Consider the following 14,500-nt stretch of genomic DNA (forward strand, 5'->3'; position numbering starts at 1 on the left):
AGGGAGGAGGTGAGGGTGGAGCACGAGGGAGGAGGTGAGGGTGGAGCACGAGGGAGGAGGTGAGGGTGGAGCACGAGGGAGGAGGTGAGGGTGGAGCATGGGGGAGGAGGTGAGGGTGGAGCACGAGGGAGGAGGTGAGGGTGGAGCACGAGGGAGGAGGTGAGGGTGGAGCACGAGGGAGGAGGTGAGGGTGGAGCACGAGGGAGGAGGTGAGGGTGGAGCACGAGGGAGGAGGTGAGGGTGGAGCACGAGGGAGGAGGTGAGGGTGGAGCACGAGGGAGGAGGTGAGGGTGGAGCACGAGGGAGGAGGTGAGGGTGGAGCACGAGGGAGGAGGTGAGGGTGGAGCACGAGGGAGGAGGTGAGGGTGGAGCACGAGGGAGGAGGTGAGGGTGGAGCACGAGGGAGGAGGTGAGGGTGGAGCACGAGGGAGGAGGTGAGGGTGGAGCACGAGGGAGGAGGTGAGGGTGGAGCACGAGGGAGGAGGTGAGGGTGGAGCACGAGGGAGGTGGTGAGGGTGGAGCACGAGGGAGGAGGTGAGGGTGGAGCATGGGGGAGGAGGTGAGGGTGGAGCACGAGGGAGGAGGTGAGGGTGGAGCACGAGGGAGGAGGTGAGGGTGGAGCACGAGGGAGGTGGTGAGGGTGGAGCACGAGGGAGGAGGTGAGGGTGGAGCATGGGGGAGGAGGTGAGGGTGGAGCATGAGGGAGGAGGTGAGGGTGGAGCATGGGGGGACATCACTGATACATATCAAAATATTTAAAAGCCAAAATCATTTCAAATAATTATAAGTCATTTCATTTCATTCGAGAACACATAAAAGGTTGTTCAACATTTGCAAGGAAATCAAGTACAGTGAAGTAAATCTTCACGTAAACTTCAGAATATTCTCTGTAATATAATATTCCATACTAGCAAATGAGACTATTGTTTATATGACAATAAATTATAGCCTATTAAATAAAGATTTTCTGCCTGCGTCGAATAATGTTAGACTATTGTAAACTCAATTTCAATTTCTTTCTTTATTATGCACCCCATACCCATCCGTGGGCGGTGGTGTAAAGGATTACAGAGGCACATAATCGGTCAAGGAACTGAACCCTCTAGTTCGTTTAGCTAAGCAAATAAATTTTTTTAACGCTAGTTACAAAATTATTAATGTTATATATACAATGTACACATTCTCATACATACATGTACATATATATATATATATATATATATATATATATATATATATATATATATATATATATATATATATATATATGTCGTACCTAATAGCCAGAACGCACTTCTCAGCCTACTATTCAAGGCCCGATTTGCCTAATAAGCCAAGTTTTCATGAATTAATGTTTTTTCGTCTACCTAACCTACCTAACCTAACCTAACCTAGCTTTTTTTGGCTACCTAACCTAACCTTACCTATAAATATAGGTTAGGTTAGGTTAGGTAGGGTTGGTTAGGTTCGGTCATATATCTACGTTAATTTTAACTCCAATAAAAAAAAATTGACCTCATACATAGAGAAAAGGGTTGCTTTATCATTTCATAAGAAAAAAAATATAGTAAATATATTAATTCAGGAAAACTTGGCTTATTAGGCAAATCGGGCCTTGAATAGTAGGCTGAGAAGTGAGTTCTGGCTACTAGGTACGACATATATATATATATGCGAACAAGCCTGAATGGTCCCCAGGACTATATGCGAATGAAAACTCACACCCCAGAAGTGACTCGAACCCATACTCCCAGAAGCAACGCAACTGGTAACTACAGGGCGCCTTAATCCGCTTGACCATCACGGCCGTCAAAAGGAAGTGATAGCCGAGGCTATTTGAGCCACTTCCCCGACGGCAACTCGAGTTGCCGTCGGGGAAGTGGCTCAAATATACTTTCTCTAATTTTTTTCTTATGAAATGATAAAGCAACCCATTTCATTATGTATGAGGTCAATTTTATTTTATTGGAGTTAAAATTAACGTAGATATATGGCCGAACCTAACGAACCCTACCTAACCTAACCTAATCTATCTTTATAGGTTAGGTTAGGTTAGGTAGCCAAAAAATTTAGGTTAGGTTAGGTTAGGTAGGTTAGGTTGTCGAAAAACAATTAATTCATGAAAACTTGGCTTAGTAGGCAAATCGGGCCTTGCATAATAGGCTGAGAAGTGCGTTCTGGCTACTAGGTACGACATATATATATATATATATATATATATATATATATATATATATATATATATATATATATATATATATATATATATATATATATATATATATGTCGTACCTAGTACCCAGAACGCACTTCTCAGCCTACTATGCAAGGCCCGATTTGCCTAATAAGCCAAGTTTTCCTGAATTATTATATTTTCTCCAATTTTTTTTTTATGAAATGATAAAGCTACCCAATTCATTATGTATGAGGTCAATTTTTTTTATTGGAGTTAAAATTAACGTAGATATATGACTGAATCTAACCAACCCTAATTAACCTAACCTAACCTATCTTTATAGGTTAGGTTAGGTTAGGTAGCCGAAAAAGTTAGGTTAGGTTAGGTTAGGTAGGTTAGGTAGTCAAAAAACAATTAATTCATGAAAACTTGACTTATTAGGCAAATTGGGCCTTGCATATTAGGCTGAGAAGTGCGTTCTGGCTACTAGGTACGACATATATATATATATATATATATATATATATATATATATATATATATGTCGTACCTAGTAGCCAGAACTCACTTCTGAGCCTACTATGCAAGGCCCGATTTGCCTAATAAGCCAAGTTTTCATGAATTAATTGCTTTTCGACTACCTAACCTACCTAACCTAACCTAACCTAACTTTTTCGGCTACCTAACCAAACCTAACCTATAAAGATAGGTTAGGTGAGGTTAGGTAGGGTTGGTTAGGTTCGGTCATATATCTACGTTAATTTTAACTCCAATAAAAAAAAATTGACCTCATACATAATGAAATGGGTAGCTTTATCATTTCATGAGAAAAAAATTAGAGAAAATATATTAATTCATGAAAACTTGGCTTATTAGGCAAATCGGGCCTTGCATTGTAGGCTGAAAAGTGAGTTCTGGCTACTAGGTACGACATATATATATATATATATATATATATATATATATATATATATATATATATATATATTTGGCCTTGCATAGTAGGCTGAGAAGTGCGTTCTGGCTACTAGGTACGACATATATATATATATATATATATATATATATATATATATATATATATATATATATATATATATATATATATATATATATATATATATATATATATATATATATATATATGTCGTACCTAATAGCCAGAACGCACTTCTCAGCCTACTATGCAAGGCCCGATTTGCCTATTAAGCCAAGTTTTCTTGAATTAATTGTTTTTCGACTACCTAACCTACCTAACCTAACCTAACCTAACTTTTTCGGCTACCTAACCTAACCTAACCTATAAAGATAGGTTAGGTTAGGTTAGGTAGGGTTGGCTAGGTTCGGTCATATATCTACGTTAATTTTACCTCCAATAAAAAAGAAATTGACCTCATACATAATGAAATGGGTAGCTTAATCATTTCATAAGAAAAAAATTAGAGAAAATATATTATATTTAGGAAAACTTAGCTTATTAGGCAAACCGGGCCTTGCATAGTAGGCTGAGAAGTGCGTTCTGGCTACTAGGTACGACATATATATATATGTCATACCTAGTAGCCAGAACGCACTTGTCAGCCTACTATGTAAGGTCAAATTTGCCTAATAAGCCAAGTTTTCCTGAATTAATATATTTTCTCAAATTTTTTTCTTATGAAAAGATAAAGCTACCCATTTCATTATGTATGAGGTCAATTTTGTTTTATTGTAGTTAAAATTAACGTAGATATATGACCGAACCTAACCAACCCTACCTAACCTAACCTATCTTTATAGGTTAGGTTAGGTTAGGTAGCCGAAAAAGTTAGGTTAGGTTAGGTTAGGTAGGTTAGGTAGTCGAAAAGCAATTAATTCATGAAAACTTGGCTTATTAGGCAAATCGGGCCTTGCATAGTAGGCTCAGAAGTGAGTTCTGGCTACTAGGTACGACATATATATATATATATATATATATATATATATATATATATATATATATATATATATATATATATATATATATATGTATATATATATATATATATATATATGTCGTACCTAGTAGCCAGAACGCACTTCTATGCCTACTATTCAAGGCCCGATTTGCCTAATAAGCCAAGTTTTCATGAATTAGTATATTTTCTCAAATTTTTTTCTTATGAAATTATAAAGCTACCCATTTCATTACGTATGACGTCAATTTTTTTTTATTTGAGTTAAAATTAATGTAGATATATGACCGAACCTAACCAACCCTACCTAACCTAACCTAACCTATCTTTATCGGTTTATATATATATATATATATATATATATATATATATATATATATATGTCGTACCTAGTAGCCAGAACGCACTTCTCAACCTACTATGCAAGGCCCGATTTGCCTAATAAGCCAAGTTTTCATGAATTAATTGTTTTTCGACTACCTAACCTACCTAACCTAACCTAACGTTTTCTGTAACCTAACCTAACCTAACTTATAAAGATAGGTTAGGTTAGGTTAGGTAGGGTTGGTTAGGTTCGGTCATATATCTACGTTAATTTTAACTCCAATAAAAAAAATTAACCTCATACATAATGAAATGGGTAGCTTTATCATCTCATAAGAAAAAAATTAGAGAAAATATATTAATTCAGGAAAACTTGGCTTATTAGGCAAATCGGGCCTTGCATAGTAGGCCAAAAAGTGTATTCTGGCTACTAGGTACGATATATATATATATATATATATATATATATATATATATATATATATATATATGTCGTACCTAGTAGCCAGAACGCGCTTCTCAGTGTACTATGCAAGGCCTGATTTGCCTAATAAGCCAAGTTTTCATGAATTAACGTTTTTTCGACTACCTAACCTACCTAACCTAACCTAACCTAACTTTTTCGGCTACCAAACCCAACCTAACCTATAAAGATAGGTTAGGTTAGGTTAGGTATGGTTGGATAGGTTCGGTCACATATCTACGTTAATTTTAACTCAAATAAAAAAAAATTGACCACATACATAATGAAATGGGTAGCTTTATCATTTCATAAGAAAAAAATTAGAGAAAATATATTAATTCAGGAAAACTTGGCTTATTAGGCAAATTGGGCCTTGCATAGTAGGCTGAGAAGTGCGTTCTGGCTACTAGGTACGACATATATATATATATATATATATATATATATATATATATATGTCGTACCTAGTAGCCAGAACGCACTTCTCAGCCTACTATGCAAGGCCCAATTTGCCTAATAAGCCAAGTGTTCATGAATTAATTGTTTTTCGACTACCTAACCTACCTAACCTAACCTAACCTAACTTTTTCGTCTACCTAACCTAACCTAATCTATAAAGATAGGTTAGGTTAGGTTAGGTAGGGTTGGTTAGGTTCGGTCATATATCATTTTAACTCCAATAAAAAAAAATTGACCTCAATCATTATGAAATAGGTAGCTTTATCATTTCATAAGAAAAAAATTAGAGAAAATATATTAATTCAGGAAAACTTGGCTTATTAGGCAAATCCGCCCCTGCATAGTAGGCCGAGTAGTGCATTCTATCTATTAGGTACGACATATATATATATATATATATATATATATATATATATATATATATATATATATATATATATATATATATATGTCGTACCTAATAGCCAGAACGCACTTCTCAACCTACTATGCAAGGCCCGATTTGCCTAATAAGCCAAGTTTTCATGAATTAATATATTTTCTCAAATTTTTTTCTAATGAAATGATAAAGCTACCCATTTTATTATGTACGAGGTCAATTTTTTTTTATTGGAGTTAAAATTAATGTAGATATTTGACTAAACCTAACCAACCCTACCTAACCTAACCTAACCTATCTTTATAGGTTAGGTTCGGTTAGGAAGCCGAAAAAGCTAGGTTAGGTTAGGTTAGGTAGGTTAGGTAGTCGAAAAAACATTAATTCATAAAAACTTGGCTTATTAGGCAAATCGGGCCATGCATAGTAGGCTGAAAAGTGCGTTCTGGCTACTAGGTACGACATATATATATATATATATATATATATATATATATATATATATATATATATAACAGAAAACTCACACCCCAGAAGTGACTCGAACCCATACTCCCAGGAGCAACGCAACTGGTATGTACAAGACGCCTTAATCCACTTGACCATCACGACCGGACATAATGAGGTGATAGCCGAGGCTATTTGAACCACCCCACCGCCGGCACTCGGATAGTAATCTTGGGCATAGCATTTTACCAAATCACCTCATTCTTTGGGGCACACGTGAGGAACACAAATGCGAACAAGCCTGAATGGTCCCCAGGACAATATGCAACTGAAAACTCACACCCCAGAAGTGACTCGAACCCATACTCCCAGGAGCAACGCAACTGGTATGTACAAGACGCCTTAATCCACTTGACCATCACGACCGGACATAATGAGGTGATACCCGAGGCTATTTGAACCACCCCACCGCCGGCACTCGGATAGTAATCTTGGGCATAGCATTTTACCAAATCACCTCATTCTTTGGGGCACACGTGAGGAACACAAATGCGAACAAGCCTGAATGGTCCCCAGGACAATATACTGCAGTTGATAGCTGCAGTTGCTGCAGTTGATATATTGTCCTGGGGACCATTCAGGCTTGTTCGCATTTGTGTTCCTCACGTGTGCCCCAAAGAATGAGGTGATTTGGTAAAATGCTATGCCCAAGATTACTATCCGAGTGCCGGCGGTGGGGTGGTTCAAATAGCCTCGGCTATCACCTCATTATGTCCGGTCGTGATGGTCAAGTGGATTAAGGCGTCTTGTACATACCAGTTGCGTTGCTCCTGGGAGTATGGGTTCGAGTCACTTCTGGGGTGTGAGTTTTCATTTGTATATTATCCTGGGGACCACTCAGGCTTGTTCGCAGATATATATATATATATATATATATATATATATATATATATATATATATATATATTTATATATATATATATATATATATATATATATATATATATATATATATATATATATATGTATATATATATATATATATATATATATATATATATATATATATATATATACGTATACATATATACATACACATACATATCTAATCACCCACACAAACACACACATCAATAATCTTTTGTATCACAAGTGATCAACAAGAAGCTCACAGCAGTCACTATACAAGGTACTTTACATCTATGATGAGTCTCACAGTTACTAGTCTTGCTGCACACCCACCCAACTGGGCGGCAGCTTCACAGTCATATGCATGCATTACCTACAGTAAGCAAATTTTGGATACTTCGCTAAGATTTCGGGCAGCACATCATTATGAATGAAGTACTTACACATTCCTTGGACACTATTGATGGTGTTATCTCTAAATTCCGTGATTTTTTCACACTCCATTATATAATGACGCAAAGTATGAGAATAGTTCAGCTGACTGAGTTTATATTTAGTCATATCTACATCAGCAGATGTTACAAACTGCCAGAGGTACTTGTAGCCGAGCCTAAGCCTAACAGTGGTAACATCTAGAGGTCTGCTAACATTATTGGATGACCCATAGATGTGCAGTTCTTCCTACATAATAGAATGATGATAGATGGAATAACTGGTGTGAATTTCACTTTGCCTCAAGTCTCCGAAATTTAGTTGATGTTCCTGGGATATTCCTGCCCTCAGGCTGCTCAAAGGCAGTCCAAGTTGGTAATCAATTTTCTCTTTACGAGTAAAAGTATTTGCTAACTCACCAGTTCTATCATGCATTCGGAGACCAATATGGGAAGGAATCCACAGGAGACAAACTCTGACTCCATCATTGATTATTTCACTATATCTGTGTCTAGCTTCAGAGATAAGCACGTCACAGTTATGCCTTGGGGAGCTGAGGGCAGTCAAGGATGACAAGGAGTCACTTACAATTAGCGTGTCAACTTTGGATTCATATACGCGCTCGAGTGCAAGGATTATGGCAACCAATTCTGTTTGAAGAGTGGAGGCCCAGTTACTGAGACACGCTCCACACTCATGGGAGAAGGAACCATCTCTCCCTGTTACAACAACTGCACTTCCAGCTTCACCCTACTCTGTGACGTAGTCTGACACTTTGGTCTATTCTACTGCTGAAGTTGAGATTGTGGGAGCCTCTGTTTACACTTCACTCACATATAATTTGATTTGATTTATGACGAGAATATTAACCTTTTTATTTATTTACACAAATGGGATGCTACCGTCGGCGGGGAAGCGGTCAAGACAGGAGTGGTGTTGGGGACTGCTACAAGGCAGCCACGACCCGGCATGGACACTGCCAACAGAACCCTTCCAGTGGGTCGAGTGCTGCTGGTGTTTCAGGTCCTCGAAACCAATGTAATTCCTGCTGAAAAGACCAGGATTAGCGACCACTTTGGCCCAGCGACCAGAGTACCAGACAGAGGTTGGGGTATCCACGTACTCGTCTGGGAGGAACATCCGACTCAACCTTTCCCGACAGTAAATATCCAGAGTGAATGAAGGACACACAATCTTCAAAAAAACATTTTTGTACTTGATTTTCTGTGTGCAGTTCTTAGCTCTTGCAACTGGGCCAAGTTTCCGGTACCAAATATTGAAGTCCTTGCACTCAATGTATATATCGTGGTCTGTGTCCCACGGGAGATACGAACCGAATTTGACGGCACCGAGTGCAGACCCAGACTGCAACTCATACTCCAATCCATTTTTCTCTGAAACATCAATCACCATATTTAGTTGTGTCACAGCCATTTTAATGCAACAGGGAGGGAGAAGAAAGGATTTTGTAATTGCCAGAATGTTATTGCAACTGATGTTGATGTTTTTGCAGGTAAAATTAAAACTTTCTCCAGTGTAAGACAGAACCTTCTGTAGAACCCAGCGACGTGCCACAGGCAGCCAATCTTTACTGGCCATGGTGACGTGGTTAGTGAGGAAGAACATCACGTCTGGACACACCATGATTAAGTGGCCCTCTTCACGCACCTTGACAAACCAGTCACGGTAAATGGCTGGGCCGTTAAGACCACCAGTGAAAGCCACTTTCTTGACCAGCTTGGCACTAGTAACAAATGGAGTCAAGACGTCATCACAGTACATACACTCATACTTGGAGTAATAGTAACCCATGGTGTAGGAGGCGTGGTAGTTGGCCATGTGCTGCTGCATGCAACCGTGGGTCCAGCGTCCCTGGAGGTCCCTTGCGGCCCCCGCGGCTACGGCCACATGGGCTAGGTCATCCAGTACCCGCACCAGCCGCTCCAGGGACGACTGATTGCTGAAGTGTGCCAGAGATGTCCCCATGAACACATATGGTGTCTTCACCAGTTTCATTATATAATTAAGACTTGATGCCTCTGACTTGCTCTTCTTAGGATATACAACACTAACATTATAAAGCTTTATGTCGGTTGATAACTTCTTAGATGCTAACACAATAATGGGAATGTTATAATGTTTCCTGATGTGGGAGATCACAAAGTGGGTGGTGGGTGGCGGCCAAGACAGAGCGGGCAGGACGGCAGTGACAACATCAACAAAGGGAGATACGGAGGTGCACTTCTCTGGCTCCATGCCGTGTTGGTGGAAGGGATGATCATAGGAACGGCCATAATAGACCTCCGGACACACGTGCCGGGTGTTGTTGCGAGAGACTGTAGTGGGTGTAGTGTCCGGGAGTCTGGCAGAGTGGTCCCTGGTGGAGGTCCCAGCAGGAGCCGCTACCCTGGGGTCCAGCTCCTCCACAAGGGCCCCAAGCGTCAGGGCCCACTTAGCATCCACTATGGCATACGTACCTACCGTTTAAACATATATGTTTATTTAAATATATTATTGTGTTAGAAATATCAAAACTAATGAATATTAAATATATTTATATCTATACTATAAGAGAGAATGTCTGACTGTCCAAAGTTGGAGGCCATATGCTTGGGACTTGGCTCACCCAAATTGAGAAAGGGAATGGTCTGGGGTATGGGATGAACATAGGATAGTCGGGGTCGCCAGAATTCAAAAGGATACAGTATGACAGGGTCACACTCAGATCCCCCACGACGATTTTTGGCACTGTCCCCCCGCCAACACATCTAAATATTTTTAGAGCAAACTTAAAACAAAACCTTATAAGAATATACACAATTATTCACTGATACGGGGAAATTAACAGAACTTGCTTGCTGTCCATAACTTTTAAGTATTCCCATAAAACAGACGATTCTCCATCAGTTTCTATGTTTTTTCAAGCCACACCACTTTCTCAGAGTTTTTTTTATGTATATAAACAAGCCATTAGCAAGCGTAGCGTTTCGAGCAAGTCCGTAATCCTATGTTCCCGGAATACAACCTCGCAAAATTGTTTAACAACTAGGTACCCATTTTACTGTTGGGTTAAACAGAGGCTACAGTTAGGGATTTGCGCCTAGTAAATCTTCCCTGGGCCAGAATACGAACCCAGGACAAAGCGCTCATGAAACGCGAGGTGAGCGTCTTACCACTAAGCCACGGGGGCTGTTAAGGGATGAATAGATGGATGGTGTTACGACCCTAACACTTATTGTTTGCATATAGGCGCCAGGATCCTATGGAGTGGGGAATACCTGCATGTTTACCTTGAAAATGTAAATGGTATTAGATTGCAATTAGGAAAATTAGAGTGTTAATTACATAGGTTATGGAAAAGAAAGGAGTGTTTGGATCTTTTTAAGTAATGTAGGCAGTTTACTGGCTACAAATATAAAATTGCGGGTTGTTTAGTCCCTGCCAGACGTAAGATTATTTGGGACTCGTAGCAAGTTTGTTACACTATTTTAATATGTTGTCCAGTATATTGTAAAGCGAGGATATTACAGTTATACTAAGAATGAAATGGTGGCAGTTAAGTGTTGTATAGGTGGTTTGAGTAAGTGTTAATAGCAGGATCAGTTTACCTAGCCAGGCACCAGGAGAACATGGTCCTTTGGGACGCTGGCGCCTGGGCGGGAAGAGTACGTCACGCGCTCGAGTGAGCTCTGGATCTAGGGGCTAGAGAACCCCTCTCAGTGAATTTAAGTATCGCTTTAATACTTCAGACATTCTGGGAGGTCATCCGACTCCCGTGGAGTGCCAAGAAGCAAGGATTGGCTGGGTTAGAAAGTCAGGAGCTCTATTATCAAGAGTCTGCAGCAGGGACGAACGTTAGGCTGGGGACGTCTGGGACGCCCAGCGGACTGCGTTCTACATATGAAGCAGGCAGCGACGGCCGGGCCAAATCTACTGGAAGTGAGGAGAGTGGAAGCTGTACTGGACTGCAAGTTGTGTCTAGAGTGCCAGTGAGAGGGGGAAGAGGACAATGGTGCAGATCCCTAACTCTAGTATCCCGAAGATGAGGAGGAGGACCGTGCCTGCCGGGTGTGAGGACGGCGAAGACGCACTACTACAAACACGACTGAGGAACTTGCGTGCGTGGGAAACTGATCAACGGAATACCAGAAGCCAGGACCAGGAACCTCAACATCCCTCGCCAGAGGACGGGTCGGCCACGTAACGGAATGAAGTTAGGCAGATAATTATCCCTCCCTTTACCCCTTTGATCCAGGCGAGCTAGGATATTTTGTATATCGTGAACATTTCTTGTTACCATTTATTGTCCATGTGACAGAGTGTTAGGCTAGGAGCCAAGGAGCTCATGTAGACATGAGTTTGTGTGTGTAAACATAAATATGTAGATGCAGTGACGTATGTGTACCTGGAAGCAGCGGCTGGTTTTCAAGAGGCCAGAAACGAACTTTGAATAATCCAGCTGATCGTGTTGCCAGAGGCGCGAGGTGTGTCACCGCTGACTGACAGTTGAACCTGACCAGCTGACCGTGTTGCCAGAGGCGCGAGGTGTGTCACCGCTGACTGACAGTTGAACCTGACCAGCTGACCGTGTTGCCAGAGGCGCGAGGTGTGTCACCGCTGACTGACAGTTGAACCTGACCAGCTGACCGTGTTGCCAGAGGCGCGAGGTGTGTCACCGCTGACTGACAGTTGAACCTGACCAGCTGACCGTGTTGCCAGAGGCGCGAGGTGTGTCACCGCTGACTGACAGTTGAACCTGACCAGCTGACCGTGTTGCCAGAGGCGCGAGGTGTGTCACCGCTGACTGACAGTTGAACCTGACCAGCTGACCGTGTTGCCAGAGGCGCGAGGTGTGTCACCGCTGACTGACAGTTGAACCTGACCAGCTGACCGTGTTGCCAGAGGCGTGACGAGAGGAGTGTTGCCGCCATCGGACAATTCCACCTATATTATTCCTGTACGCAAGTTTATATATTTTCTTCAGTAAACTTTTAATCTTACCAATGTGTCTGAGTGAGCCTCCATTCTCTAGGGCTATTTTGAGTGCAACCGTTTATGCCACCTTATATTGCACATGAGATTGCATCCTTGATTTAAGATAACTAATGAGACCACTGACGTGTTGCTGGGACACGAGTATAAACACCCAGCTGGCGACCTTGAATAGACTAAATAGAGAAAGAGAGAGTATCCCAGTGTCAAGACGGGCAGGTTCAGCTGTGAGACAGGTGGGCTTGAACCTCTCCACTCACTAGGGGCGTATATAAGGCCAGCCCTAGGTCGACTGGGGAGCCCCGGGGCGAGCAGTGGCGCCAGGTACGGAGGGGCGAAGACCCGTGGGAGAGGCCCTAACCATATAAGGTAGGAAGGGGTGAGAACCTTGACAGAGGGAGAACAGGAGGGAGGGAGAACATGAGGGAGAGAACAGGAGGGTGGGTGAACAGGAATGAGGGAGAACAGTAGGGAGGGAGAACAGGTTGGAGGGAGAACAGGTTGGAGGGAGAACAGGTTGGAGGGAGAACAGGTTGGAGGGAGAACAAGAGGGAGGGAGAGCAGGTGGGAGGGAGAACAAGAGGGAGAGAGAGCAGGTGGGAGGGAGAACAAGAGGGAGAGAGAGCAGGTGGGAGGGAGAACAAGAGGGAGAGAGAGCAGGTGGGAGGGAGAACAAGAGGGAGAGAGAGCAGGTTGGAGGGAGAACAAGAGGGAGAGAGAGCAGGTGGGAGGGAGAACAAGAGGCAGAGAGAGCAGGTTGGAGGGAGAACAAGAGGGAGAGAGAGCAGATGGGAGGGAGAACAAGAGGGAGAGAGAGCAGATGGGAGGGAGAACAAGAGGGAGAGAGAGCAGGTTGGAGGGAGAACAAGAGGGAGAGAGAGCAGATGGGAGGGAGAACAAGAGGGAGAGAGAGCAGATGGGAGGGAGAACAAGAGGGAGAGAGAGCAGGTAGAAGGGAGAACAAGAGGGAGAGAGAGCAGATGGGAGGGAGAACAAGAGGGAGAGAGAGCAGGTTGGAGGGAGAACAAGAGGGAGAGAGAGCAGATGGGAGGGAGAACAAGAGGGAGAGAGAGCAGATGGGAGGGAGAACAAGAGGGAGAGAGAGCAGATGGGAGGGAGAACAAGAGGGAGAGAGAGCAGATGGGAGGGAGAACAGGTGGGAGTTCTCTTCACACACCCATGCTTTCTCTCTCTTCACACCTCCCCTTTATCGCCCCCCCCCACTCCATTGCTTTAACTTTCCTGGATCTTACCTGAAGAGGGTCTGAGAGTTCTTCTACTCCCCAAGTCCGGCCCGGAGCCCAGGCTTCACTTGTTTGAGCTTGATCCACCAGGCTGTTGCTTGGATCGGCCCGCAGGCCCACATATCTTCTACAACCCAGTTAGTTCAGCACTTCCTGAAGAAAACTCTCAAATTTTTTTTTTTTTAATTTACTTTTGTTTTGAGCTCCTGGGCCATGTTTTTCTAACCAATCTATTTTTCCTCTATTACATCTGATAATATTTATTGTACTCGCTGGGAGGATATTGAACAACCCTGAACCTCTGATTTGTGATGGGATCCCTGGATTTGAAAGTTCTCGTAATCCATCCGATCATTTTTCAGGCTGACGCAATATTTGCTTGGTTATGCTCCCTAAACGTTAGATCGTCAGACATCATTATTTACGTGCAGCTTTCCTTTACGTGCTGCTTTCCTTTACGTGCTGCTTTCCTTTACGTGCTGCTTTCCTTTACGTGCTGCTTTCCTTTACGTGCTGCTTTCCTTTACGTGCAGCTTTCCTTTACGTGCAGCTTTCCTTTACGTGCTGCTTTCCTTTACGTGCAGCTTTCCTTTACGTGCTGCTTTCCTTTACGTGCTGCTTTCCTTTACGTGCTGCTTTCCTTTACGTGCTGCTTTCCTTTACGTGCGGCTTTCCTACTATGGGCAGATTTGATTATGTTTTGTACCCTGTATTTTGTTTCTCATCATTTTTTCTATTTCTAAG

The 14,500-nt window shown here is 42.2% G+C and overlaps 1 protein-coding gene across 1 annotated transcript in view; it reads right to left on the reverse strand.

The window, feature by feature from the left end:
- Positions 1-7,285: 7,285 nt before the first annotated feature.
- LOC123761544 (uncharacterized) overlaps positions 7,286-14,500 on the reverse strand; it is an 18,592-nt gene continuing 11,377 nt past the window's right edge. Inside the window, exon 3 of the mRNA XM_069330307.1 lies at positions 7,286-9,997. Within this exon, the coding sequence (XP_069186408.1) occupies positions 8,403-9,997 (1,595 nt within the window). The 3' untranslated portion in view covers positions 7,286-8,402. The remainder of the gene's footprint in view (positions 9,998-14,500) is intronic.

The sequence above is a fragment of the Procambarus clarkii genome, chromosome 24 (genome assembly GCF_040958095.1).
Source record: "Procambarus clarkii isolate CNS0578487 chromosome 24, FALCON_Pclarkii_2.0, whole genome shotgun sequence".
Classification (NCBI taxonomy): Eukaryota; Metazoa; Arthropoda; class Malacostraca; order Decapoda; family Cambaridae; genus Procambarus; species Procambarus clarkii.